This window comes from Rhagoletis pomonella, unplaced genomic scaffold (assembly GCF_013731165.1).
Source record: "Rhagoletis pomonella isolate Grant_MI unplaced genomic scaffold, Rhpom_1.0 Rhpom_scaffold_00007, whole genome shotgun sequence".
Classification (NCBI taxonomy): Eukaryota; Metazoa; Arthropoda; class Insecta; order Diptera; family Tephritidae; genus Rhagoletis; species Rhagoletis pomonella.
This window is the reverse complement of record NW_023458561.1, coordinates 63,504,821-63,518,414: the sequence shown is the minus strand read 5'-3', so window position 1 is coordinate 63,518,414 and position 13,594 is coordinate 63,504,821. Positions and strand designations below refer to the sequence as shown.

The 13,594-nt window shown below is 36.2% G+C and overlaps 1 protein-coding gene across 1 annotated transcript in view; it reads left to right on the top strand.

Moving 5' to 3' along the window:
- The window catches only part of LOC118744040, a 29,626-nt gene extending 26,359 nt beyond the window's left edge, over positions 1-3,267 (top strand). The window contains exons 3-8 of the mRNA XM_036476798.1: positions 694-890; positions 991-1,167; positions 1,222-1,368; positions 1,445-1,585; positions 1,651-1,773; positions 3,165-3,267. Coding sequence (XP_036332691.1) covers positions 694-890; positions 991-1,167; positions 1,222-1,368; positions 1,445-1,585; positions 1,651-1,773; positions 3,165-3,267 — 888 coding nt within the window. The remainder of the gene's footprint in view (positions 1-693; positions 891-990; positions 1,168-1,221; positions 1,369-1,444; positions 1,586-1,650; positions 1,774-3,164) is intronic.
- Positions 3,268-13,594: the final 10,327 nt, after the last annotated feature.

Sequence of the window (13,594 nt, the reverse complement as noted above, 5' to 3'; positions counted from 1 at the left end):
GAATACTTTCAGAGCTGGAGCGTCGGTGTCCATTCGAACGACATGGCACAGGCACTCCTAGTTACATTAAATATATACAGTTGGGAAATTCCAGATTTTCTAGTTTAAGGTTAAGCGAATGCGATACAAGGAAAGTTGTTAATTTATTTTACCAAAAAGCTTTTTTTTAATTCTTACACAAGCATGCATAAATTCACAAAAGTTTTCATTTTTGATCTTAGTAATCGCGTAATCGCTGTTGATATCGATAGTGTAACAGAAATCGTTATCGATACCATTATTTTTATCGTAGCCGCTATAGATATCCACAAAGTTCGATATGACTTTTCGGTAAGGTTATCGTTATGGATATCGACTTTTTATCGCTACAGATTTCGATATAGTATCCGGGGGTATCGTATCGGTATCGTAATCATAAAATAACATAATCGATATTCACTACTTTTCATCATCCTGTAGGATGAAGGGCGATTGAAGGCTAACTGGTAACGAATAGTTTCCAGTGGGGATAAATTTTTACTTTTCAAAAGTCAAGGTGCTCCACAACAAAATAATCCAAGCAATATGGATGTGTTTGGCGACATATCGCAAATGAAGGAGTGCGTTATCCTTTGAAAAATCGCTTAACAAACTCCATGCGCATTATTTCAGTCTATTATAATGAAATTTCTCTAAATTTAACCCTTCTCACAGCCGACTGCAATGTCACCTTCGCATCATGCCCAACAATTCCCTCAACCGATGCCGCCACCACCTTATGCAGTGGGCCGTTTGAGCGGCAGTCACCGTGGTGCCGAGTACGAGAACCCCACACCACCACCCTGCCCAGGAGCGGGTCCAATTGCTATGACTAACGGCACCATTCAGCTGCGTCTGCGCGATGGAATACGGTTAGTTGATAAAGCGCAATGTCTGCCAAATCGGCTTTTTACAAAAATAGAAGAAGAGTTTTTTAAATCAATTTTTTTTTTAATTTCTGCCAAAAAACAGCATCGATATGACATTGGACAAAGCTGTACGCGTTCTGAATCAACGCAGCATGGTGGCCATTGCATTGTCACGCAATTGCAGCAACTCGGCGCTAATCCATCCAAATGGACGCATATTGCAAAGCGGCTCCAAGGTCGAGATTGTCACCTATGACGGCATGAAGACCAACAACTATGTGTAAGCTAATTAATTTGAATGAAATCCAAGTAATTAATTGTTACTCCTTCGCAGCCGCTATGCCAAAATGTGGTACAAGGGCGTCAGTTTCACTAGCGAATCTTGCGCCTTGATCTATCTCGTCGACACAGCTGGCACACGCACCACCACCGACACCTTCACTGATCTCACGAAGGACTACACTTTGACGGTGTTTTATGAGTGCGTGTAAACTACTAAATCCACTTTGATATTTTTGCTAAAAAAAAAAATCCTTTTGATACTTTGCACACTTTAGTGACTCGCGCCATGGTCCATCCTATGTGCAAGATGCTAATGAAGTTATACAAAACTCCACATACTCATGCACCGATGAAGGCACTGAAATCTACGAGATAAATGGCTTCCGTATCACTCAAGCTGCTGATGGGCTCGTGAAGTAATTAATTTTATATGATTTATCTCAAAGTTTTATGAACTTTACTTTTTTGCCTTTTTTTTAAGGTTAACACGCACGCATAACAAGTGCTTGATTCGCACCAGTCCAGGTAATGGTTCGGCCACTTTGACTACTCCGGGAATTCATTGCACAGCCTCTTTGGGCAAAACATCGCATTTGTTTGTTCGGTAAGTTATAAATGGCTTAATAGAGTATCGTTATTTGTCGTAATCGCGATTGGTAAAATAATGATGTAAAAGTTTCAAAATCCGGCAAGTACGAGCATGATATCGCTCCAGTAAAGGCTTAACTGCAGTTAAGAGGTCAGGTAAGGTAGGGTTTATTTCTTACTTTTTGCTTTTTTGCTTTTGTTTGCTTGCACATAGCGTAAGGAATTACCCCCCTTGAAGTTGTAGTCACCCTATTTCAATAGGACTAAACTGCAGTTAAGGCTTGGTGGAAATAAACTATTAGGCTACTATTTTTGGTGTTCGGTTATTGCTCCTAAACGAAATTTTGTATAATATATGCCGCAAGCCTCGGAAAATTATGATAAACACTTATTCAGCTGATTACTGCCATCGGCAGAGCTTGGCATATTTAAGTCCCTTAGTCACTACTGTGGGTTGATAAGATAGCAGTTTCACTGTATGTATATATCGTTACCGACCAATAGTAAAAAACAATAGGAGGAAGAGACGACGCGAAAACCACAATAGGGACGTCGCCTTTTTCCCTTATCGCTGCACTTCTGTTGTCCACTCTGTGATGACGATGGGAAAAGACATGGTGTTTCTTTGTGGTCACCGTGGTGGCATCCGCGAAAGCGTCAAATTTATTGTCGGAATTTGCGGGCCGGAGCTAATTGATCTTACATCAACAGCACCGGCACTGAGGCCCGAACTCTGAGCAGCGCGCCGGGGCACTTCAGCTGCAGTTGAGCGGGAAGTTTTAGGAGTGTCGCAAGTTGAGGCGGAAGGCGATGTGTTGGTATTGGAGTTGACGAGCAGGAGCTTCCCGTGGTCGACGCACAGCCTGACCACAGCTTAGGTATCATTTTTAGTTGAACAAATAAGGTTTTGTAGTTGACTGTTTTGTCCATTTTAATAATTTGGTCGGCCCTTAAATTTATTTTCTTTGTTGTTTCCCGCACCTTCGCTGCCGTTTCGGAAACCCCCTATTTCAGTAAACGGTAGAAAAATTCCCCATTTCAGCCTTTGGATGAAGAATGACTTACCTCAGAAAATAGTTCAAAAGCGCTCCATCTCAATTTATGATATATTTAATTTATATTGATATGTTCCCGGTAGTGCTGCCAACTATTTTCGAGTGAAAAAGCTAGATTTTTATAATAACCCCTAGAAAAAAGCTAAATCCCACGAAACAACTTGCTAGTATCGGAACTATTTCTTGCACGTTTATTTGCCAAAAGTTTTTCAACGGCTTAGCGCCGGTGAGTCATTTGGAATCGTATGCTGCGAATGCCGATTTATACTAAAGCCAACCTTTCGACATAAGCTACTTTTCCATACGAACACAGATTTTATTAAACTAAAGCCTTTTGTTTATCTATTCACAGTCGCAACGAGAAACGTATGCACTTCGATGGTTCGTGCTTCATCGTACGCAATGCAGGCCACTCGGCCGGATTCAACGAGAATAATTTGTTGATCGTTTATTAATCGTGTAATCAAAAAAATTTAAACAACAAAAATATCGCCTTTTGCCGAATCCACATCCCCATAGCATAGCAATCAACGAACCAACAACGAAGGCGACAATACACGAACACATTAGGATGAAAACATAACAAATATTTAAAAACAAATTTTTAGGATTAACACAAAAGCACAGCGTAACAGAGAGAATTACAGTATTACGTAGAGAGAATCACAATGCAAGCAAGTGAAGAAAGAAATTCAAATAACAAAAATAGTGTAGAAAAGTGGTGCGCATAGAAAATTATAGAAAGTTTAAAGAAAATTCAACAAAGAGCGCACCCAAACAGTTAATTGAATACCCAAATAATAGTAGTCTCTTTGCTTATAGACCATAGTCGAAACAACAACTCCATTAGCAATACTTTTCACGCTTTTAAAATTCTCAAAGTTAGTAAGTTAGTTTTTTCCAATTTTTCATTTCATAAGTAGACACAAATCCGCGTGTGTCTCGGCTGAGGCTTTGTAATAGAAGGCGATTAGAAAAGAATGGTGCAATACTATTAACTACAGTCGGACATAGATAGCTTTATTGATATGTTCCGCGTTTTCTCTTCACTCGGCCGAGAAAAATTAAATTTTCAACTCTTCACACTTTACGCTATATTATTTTTCTTGAGCGAAAATATTAGCAAATATTTTTATATTATGCGCTTGCTCTCTTAGTCTATATATACTTTAGTTACTACTGTCATAACGCTCTCCCTTTATCAAATAATTGCTTCCAGTTCCCTTAAGGATCATCCATCATTATTCAGTTGTAAACCTAAACCAAAATTTTAATTTCGAAAGTGTACTTAAATTTTACTGTTATGCGCTTTTTGTAGTAGTGCAACAATTAATGACAAAGCAGCAAAAAGTTTTCAACTTATTTATGAAAAAAATTTACAAAAAAAAAAACACAAAAATACCAAAGATAAAACGAAAATATTTTCAAATGTCTCCCTTGTAAAAACTTTCCATTCCTTGAAACTATCAAGCCAATCTACCACTACTCTCTCAACTATTAAATCTAATCGAAAAGCAGAAAGCCCTAAAGGATAACTTGCCGTCTAGACTATTGTGTGCATGAAATGTGAGTGGTATGGGAAAGTTATCCCGTTCAACACGTCCGGTGGATACTAACAAAAAAAAAAGTGACACAATAGCAGAATAGGAAGAAAGCAATAATATGCTGAACCAACTAACTATAGCTATGGTTGCATGTACATACATATGCATGTAGATACTTTTAGGTTTGTTAAGAAGCTTAACGTGTGTGGATGAATTAAAGTGAGACAGCATTTCGCAAATAAACATACAATGCTGTAATTATAATTACGAACAAAGCAATTAAGACACCGACGCCTCGTCAATAGCAAAATAACAAACAACATTCAATGGCATCGCCCAGCGGAGAGAGATTTGAAAGAGAACGGTGAAATTAGGAATATTGATCGCAGGCGTTGGAAAATTTTTAGGAGTCGTACTCATATAATTGTCTAACACATAGTATTTAACTACACCAAACTGCATGCATACATAAGGCACTTAAATGCATATAAACATATACATAGATAGAAATTTAGCATAATAATAATAATAATTTTTTTTTTTCATTTTATAAATGTTATTTGCATCGTTAGTTTCTTATTAATCATCTCACAATCGAATAATCAAAATACTTAAATACTTATTTCTTCGGCTATGTATTACAAAACTAATTTCGGCAAAATGTGTAAAAAAAATTTTTAGTTAAATAAAAATTATAGTGTATTCTGCAATTCAATTAATTTATTTAGTTTTATTTGTGCAGTTAGGATTATTGGATATTTCTATACTTTTGAACGGGTATAATGAAACTGCAGCATTTTGGCACCTCCTTATTTTGGTGGTATACGACATCCCAGAGACTGTAGTGAAATAAAGGATATTCTGCCGAACAGCTGTGTAAGCATAACTACATACAAATGTAAACAATTGCAAGAAAATAATGTCGCTAGAGAAACAAAGTAAGTGTTTGCAAATTGTTTTCCGAAAAAAACCTTTAGAAAATTATATTAAATATTAAAAATCACCGAAAAGTTCTTTTCTAGCAGATACCTAATAATTTCGTTATTTTCTGTTTCCTTATTATAATAAAAAGTTACAACCAGTAGACTGCTGGGTAGTTAAAAGTTAGCCAGAAACCTCCTCCATTTCCGGCTGGCTTCTGCCCTTACCTTTATTTTGTATATAAAGTAACTAACGTTGACAATCTTCATCCACATAATTTTTCGCATCAAAATAGCCAACATAGCTGAGCTGCTGCAGCTACTCGTCGAACAAAGATTCAACACGATACAATTGGGGTTAAACTAAATTTAATATCGAAAACTATCAAGTGAATAAGGCAGCAGCTTGTCAAATTGATTGCAAAATCCCATCAGTCTATTCTTATCAGCAGCTTCATATTGTATGTATATATGTGTATTTCAGTCTTCATTTTCACTTCACCCATCAGAAGCACTACTTTGACTCAAATGACAGTAACCTTGACCGGTACTTAACCCACCCAGCAACTTACGCAGCTGCGCTGTAGTGGGTGGGACTTTCGTTACCAGCTTGCCACGGTTTGCCTTAGAACTGCTCACCTTTCAAACGCTTCGCTGGTAAAATTGCCAAGAGGTCAGTTGCGCCAGTTAGCTGTCTAACTACGCTTTATAATGTTGCACTTTTCAATGCAGTGAATTTTTTGCAGGTGACTGACTATTTACCGCGTTGTTGCAGGTCTGCTCTCCGCCATGTCATGTTTCATGGCATTCAATTTTTTTTTTTTTACTTTCATTGCGTGCATTTCAGTTGAAGGTTTGCATTTTCGCTTGTTTGTCTTCCTTGCTAGTACACACATACAAACTGTTAGTTGCAATACGCACACTAGCCTTCCGCTGAGAAAATTAATTCACACACCGCCTGCGTTTGGGCTGCTGCATCGGCTACAGTGACAGGAAAGGCTCTATCAAAATAGCAACAGCAATATAGCAGCATTTCTGCCACTGATATTTTTTTCATCCCCTTCCACTTTTTTGCCCTCTTTACAGCATTTTGCTACAATTTTTCTTGCGTCTTTATGAGCTTTCACTGTCTTTGCTATATGACTCACTGGAGAATTATTTGATGTCGTAAATTTTGCGAAGACATGTTTTTGCCGTTGGCCGCCCGCCCAGCACAACTGTCCAATGTATAGCACTAGTGCGGTTATAAAAATGTACATACAGTGTGTGCTATATATGTACATAAATATTTTTTCGTTTCGCTGAAACATTGTGTTAATGCGTGACTACATGCAATTTGTTTGTTCGCAAACCTCAATTTCAGCACATGTTTATGGACCCGTCAACAATAAAAACACAAACATATGTTTGCACAGGGAAATGAAACACAGCAGCTTCAGAAACCTAAGCAACAGTGATAAGAGTCATTGTGGTAGCCGTGAAGCCTTTATTGAGTTTGGAAATATGTAACTTTGTGGCTACAATGGTGGTTGCCCTCGGCGATAGGGGATTTTCGGTTTTATTGAATTTTGCTTGAAAATATATGATTTTATGAGATAACCCAAATGACAGAGAGTACTAAAAATAACTAAGTAGGTCAGAGAAAATCTCCGTAAAAGCTTAATGTGAAAATAAGGCACATGGCTATATTATCACAAATCACAAGATAATAAAAAAATTAAAGATAAAAGAATTTTCATTTCTTGTAAGGCTGTAAAGCTAATTTTTTGCACAGTGTTGAGTATATATTGATTTTTAATATGAACTGATTAGGAGAATTAATTAAACTTGAATTTATTCATACCAAGAGACAGACATGAAGTTGTAATCATAGATAAAGAATCTATAGTTAATGCATTCAACGAAAAAGAATTTTTAAAAGCGTAGTTAAATTAAAACAAAATTAAATTAAATATTCCGAGTACAAATAACCTGCCTGAAAGCCTCTGACATTTAATGAAGACATTTTTGTGCCGAAAGAAAGCTATTTCCATTTATTACTATTAATTAAAACTAAACTTATTTTTTGTAGTCATTACTTGTTCTTACAGCTTTATTGAAAACGTGTTAACATGTATATATTACCCTCCCCAAGTGTCAAAGTAGCAAAGAATATGCCATTTGACTTCATTAGTTTCCGTTCGATCCGAAATAAAACACTTTCTTCCTATGCTTACAAAATCATGCGGGGTGATAAGAAATTTTTATTTACGCGGTGTAATTCCAAAATTCGATTTTAAATCACAATTCAAATAATTTTTTAATTTCAATATATTTTAATTAATTCTTGTGTCCACAATATACACTCAGGGCACTTTTTCATGGAGCTCGAATATTGACCTGCAATCTATTGTACTTGTGTATTGTACTTAAACAGCGTATTAATCATTAACGGTACGAAACCCATGTTACTTGGCTCAGGTACATACTTTTGGTTAGAGGGGGCTACTTGGGCCAACTTGTCAAATAAGGTGAAATTAACTAGATATTTAACCCGATTCAGCGCTGAGTGACCTGTCAAAATTCGAGCTATTTTTAACCGACTTCCAAAAAAGGAGGAGGTTATCAGTTCGTCGGAATATTTTTTTTTTGTTTTTTTTTTTGTATGTATGTTACCGCATAACTTTGGACCACGTCAACCGATTTCGATTTTTGCATCGTAAAGGTAGTGTCTCAGAGGTGGTCCCATACTAATCTGGTTAAGATCCGATCAGCGGATCATGAGATATATATATATATATATTTTTTTATATGGGAGTTGAAGTCGGTTTTTTTTTTGCTAAAAATTACTTGTTATTACCTCATCTAAATAGATACATACAACATCTAATAATTTTAAGAAGTATGTAGTAAGGTGTTTTAGGATTGAGGTTTATAAAGTTCAAAGTGAATTTGTTTTAATTAAAAATTACAAGAAAAAAATTGTATATTGTGTTTCTTAAAACAATTATGTACACTAGCCTATTTTTTTAAATTTTAATTATAAAAATACAGTTAGAAGTTTTGGAACATTTTTGGGTCTGCAGCTTTAAAGCCAATTTAATTTTAGTATAATAAAATGCAAGTTTGATGTTGCGGTTTTTGCTACCATATAAAAACCCTTGGAACATACTACGTACTTTGCATGGAAGAAAATTTGAAACGCCGTCAACAAGAAAAAAAACACTCTCAAAAATCAACGTGAATTTTAAGCAACTTCAAACGTGCACATTAATATGCTGAAATTAAATGGGCCGTAAACATGCATACCCAAAACCCTGTGAACCTGGTATTTACTACGAAGCCATCTTTTGAAGCCATGAAGGGCCGAAAACCATCTTTCTATAGTAACGTTACTTATTAGCTTGAAGTGTTGTCAGAATGCGGAAATGTTTGTAAATCAATGGGAAGTAATATTCACCGCAGTTGCCAAGAACTTTACATTAGATTTATTAACTTTCATAAAAGTCTCACTAACATATATTTTTATATAACGGATTTACCAGTTGGCAGCCATCGCTACTTGACCTTCGACGTAGCCCTTATTGTGGTATTCTTTATTTAAGAATCTCGTTAACTTCTTCATGATCCAATGATCGGATCTAAACCAAATTAGTACGGGACCACCTGTGAGGTAATACATTTCCATTAAAAAAAAAGAATTATAAAAATCGGTTTACGTGGTCCAAAGTTATGCGGTAACATACAATAAAAAAAATATTCGGACGAATTCATAACCTTCTCCTTTTTTTGAAGTCAGTTAAAAAAGGAAGCATATACTTATTTACATATCTTAATTTATCGAGGGCTTATATTCAATATCCTCTTCCGCACATGCTATTTAAAGTCAAAGTTTTAGAATCTTCAAATGGGATGTTAAGCAGAAAGTATATAGGGATAATTAAAGATATTATTTGCCGAAGACCTGTTGAAAAAACAATCGACGCTAGTTTTCTCCTACTTAGGTACATATTTCCATCTATAAAAATAACTTAAAAACAAGTAAGGAAGTCTAAGTTCGGGCGGAGCCGAACATTAAATACCCGGCGCAAGTATTAAATATATGTTTTCCACCTTTCCGAAAGCTACCGCTACATGATAAGCCGGGGTGTATACATTTTAAGTAAATTAGCGTCCTTAAATTTCGAAATATTGAAATTTCAAGCATTTTTTGAAATTTACCGTTATATGAAAAGCGGCCTCAATTTTAGTCCGATTTCAACAATTTCCAACGGTTTGCTTTTATGTGGCAAGCACAATAACCATACCGAGCTTGGTACAAATTGCTAGAACGGCTAGCGAGATACATATCACAAGTGGGCGGTGCTACGCCCATTTTCCAAAATTTTGTCATAAACGTATTTCTTGGTAAAGAATTGTTGCAATCATCAATTTTGAATAAATTAGCTTCAATATTTACTGATTTATCGAAGATTTTGTATTTCTCGAAATTACCGTTATATGGGATGTGGGCGTGGTTATTGTCCGATTTTAGAAATTTTCGGCCATTTGTTATGTTGTACCAGGACCAACAACTGTGCTAAGTTTGGAAGAAATTGGTGTAGCGGTTACCAAGATATACACATGTAACCATAAGTGGGCGTGGCTACGCCCATTTACCAAAATTTTGTAATATTCTTATTTTTCGTCTAAAACTTATTATAAATATCAATTTTGAGTGAATAATCTCCAGTAGTTACTAAAATATCGCAGTTTTCGTATTTCTGAAAATTACCGTTATATGGGAAGTAGGCGTGGTTATTGAGCGATTTTAAAAATTTTCGGCCATTTGGTATGTTATGCGAAGGCCAACAACTGTGCCAAGTTTGGAAGAAATTGGTGCAGCGGTTACCAAGATATACACATGTAACCATAAGTGGGCGTGGCTACGCCCATTTTCCAAAAATTTACAATATTCTTATTTTTCGTCTAAAAATTATTGTAAATATCAATTTTGAGTGAATTATCTTCAGTAGTTACTAAAATATCGCAGTTTTCGTATTTCTGGAAATTACCGTTATATGGGAAGTGGGCGTGGTTAAAGTCCGATTTCGCCCATTTTCAATACCAACCTACCTTGGATTAAGGGAAACCTACATACCAAATTTCGTTGAGATATCTCAATTTTTGCTCGAGTTATCGTGTACACGGACAGACGGACAGACGGACAGACGGACAGACGGACAGACGGACGGACAGACAGACATGGCTTAATCGATTTCTTTTTTCATCCTGATCATTTATGTATACATTTGTCTATATCTATCTCGATTCGTTTTGGCTGTTACAAACAACCGTTATGTGAACAAAATTAATATACCCTTGTGCACAAGTGCGCTCGGGTATAATAAAAGTGAACAAATGCGATAAAGTGTGCCTTCGTCGGACCTGAGTACCGAGATTTCCCGAATTATATGTCCTCAAATTTCAATGCCCTCGGAAGATTCTTAGAAGGACTATGAAAATGGACAAAAATATTCTTTACTCAGCATCGACGAGAACGTACGGTGAAGCTAGTTATAACATAACGCAGCTTCTATCCACTGTGGGGGTATTTCAGAAAATATCTACAAAGTTTCAACTGGAAAAAAAACGTAACCCAAATGCAGTCGCATCGAAAGAAGCTTAAGAAGAAAACACCGGTTTCTATTTTCTTGATAGCAAATTTTCGTATTCATTTAAGTCCGTAAATATTTCCCTTAGATCGGAACACATTTAAACTCCACTCTTCATTCTAATTTCCAATACTAAACAAAAGCTCCACGTTTTCTTTTCAACTGGTCGTTTTCGTTCTTAGCTACTTTACGAGCTCACCTGCAGCACAGAATTATTTACAATAATTTATGAACATGCACAGTCATGTTTTTAAATGGACGTTCACTTTTAAAATAGATTTCTCTCAATAAACTGTCAATTCAAGTTCATATCTAATGCACATAAAAATATATACTCAAATTCACAAATATAAAGGTAGTCAGTTAGTCCTCTATCCCCTGTCGCCTGCTGTGAACTTCAAACGAGTCCTTTTCACACCTAATTGGACACAAAATTAGATCAAGTTTATCATAAACATTCAGGTGGAAATTTACAAGGATGCAATATTTACATATACACAAGCGTGCATACATTCATGCATATAAATATTTGCAACTAAACCAACTTCAGTGTGATTTGTTGTTAGATAAAAGAGGGCAAATTAACAAATAGTGTAGAACATCAAAGCGAATATTTACAGAACGAAGTAGAAAAGAGGGGAAATTTCTAAGCTGCAGAAGGGCTGAGAACCCTTTTAAATAGCTATAAATCACTTTGTTGCAGCTGTTGCTGAATAGCTGTGCTCAGCAATGTCCTGCCGGCAGCAGATTTCGTGTGTGTAGGGGAGACTACTTTGTTTGTTATTTATTCAAAATCAACGAAGAGTAATTATTCGTTTGGTTGAAAGCGCTGTACGAAGTTCACCCGCGCTGATGTAAGCGCGAAGTATTTGATATCTAAATTTAGTAATTTATGTGTAAAAATAGAATTTTGCAAGAGGTTGAGTAAAACAGCATTAAACGAGTTATTTTATTTTTCTTCTTATTTGGCGCTGTAGCCGCCTAAGCGATTCCATAAAGTCAAAATATTATACACGTCATATATGTATGTGAGAAATTAAGAATACAGAAGCCCGTGGTCCCTATGAAAATGGGTCAAATCCACATTGACAAAAGTAGTGCTAATCATGTCCAAAGGCTTTCGGTTCATTGCGGTACGTAACCTGCCTGGGAATATAGTTTAAGACGGCCATCGATAAAATGGTCTAGATCTGCCCGGAAACGCGTTTGGATCTGGTTTTGAATGCCGAGGTTATCTATAATAACCCAGTGCGAAAGATTGGGTACCATCGGACCCAGAGACGCTCTGTGGATGCCCTGTGGACTTTTATGTTCTTTGTATAAAGATCTTTTCTAAGAATGAATTTGGTGAAATATATTTAAACCTTCTAGCGATCAACTGGATGTTATTTAAATCATATTTTCCAAAATGGGGATCCAAAAGATTCTTTTGTGGGAGAGTTTGTGGGTTACAATACTCTATAAATTTATTGCTCGTGAAATTTTACTATTTAGATAACCCAAACTACTTACATCGCTCCCATATGAATTTAACTTATTTTAAAAATACTCAGAGAAAAAATGTCAACCTTAAAATGACCATAAAATAATTTGACCTGAGAATAAGAAAAGATGAGGTGGAGGAGGTGAAGGTCTAGATCTGTCGCCCTACGTACAGAGATCTATTGCGAGGAGATTGGTGTCAATCCTTCGCTGCGGCTGGCAGTCCATGCCAGCATATTTCAAGTTGAAGTTTTGGCCATGCGAACATAGAAGTCAAAGAGGGGGCAGACGAATTGGCCAAGGCGTGAGCTTGTACGGATGTATCTGTAGAGCTGGAAGGGGGATACCCCTTAAAGATGCAAACAGGAATCCATTTGCACTTTCTATAACAAGATAGAGGGATATGCAGACTTCCAAGATTGCGCGTGGGCTTCGGAAGACAAAGAACAGAATGCTAGTAGGTAGGTCAAGGGCAGAAGTACTACTGAGGATTGTAGCGACTATCTCCAGTTATTGGCTCGCGGAATTGGACTTCCGTCCAACAGAATATGCGGCGAATGTCCAGGGTTGACTTTCTTAAATCACAAAAACCTTTGGGAAACACATAATAACGCCGTGAGCGCATTTATCTAGTGCCAAATATGTATGTAAAGCGATATGCACAAATTCAGAATAAAATATTATTGAACACGAGAAGTGCCGCAAAATGGTGCTATTATTTGCTAATTGACCAACTGTGGGTTTTCAATATTTATAGCCATGAAAACCAACACTAGGGAAAAAATCTTTTTTCACTTAAGTTTCTGGTGTACTCTTACTACAGGTTACAACGCGCAAATTAAATAAAATATCAATTTTCTATTCAAACATGATCTAATCAATTACCTCACAAAGTTCTAGTTTGCAGATAAAAACCATTTCTCTTCATAAAAGAAAAGATTGTTATGATATTTTTACCAAAACATCTTAAACCTATACAAACAAAAAACAACGGTAAGTAAATTTAAATTAGCTACTTCAAGCCACTTGAGACACTTTGATGTCGAATCAATTGAAAATGGTGAATATTTTATGCAGAAACTTTCCATGCAAACAAAGGAAAAATCACAAAAATACGACCCCTTTTTGAAATAAGGATCATGAAGCAATAAATAGACAAAGAAGCTTTTATAACTAAGTAAACAACAAAAAAAAAAAATAAAA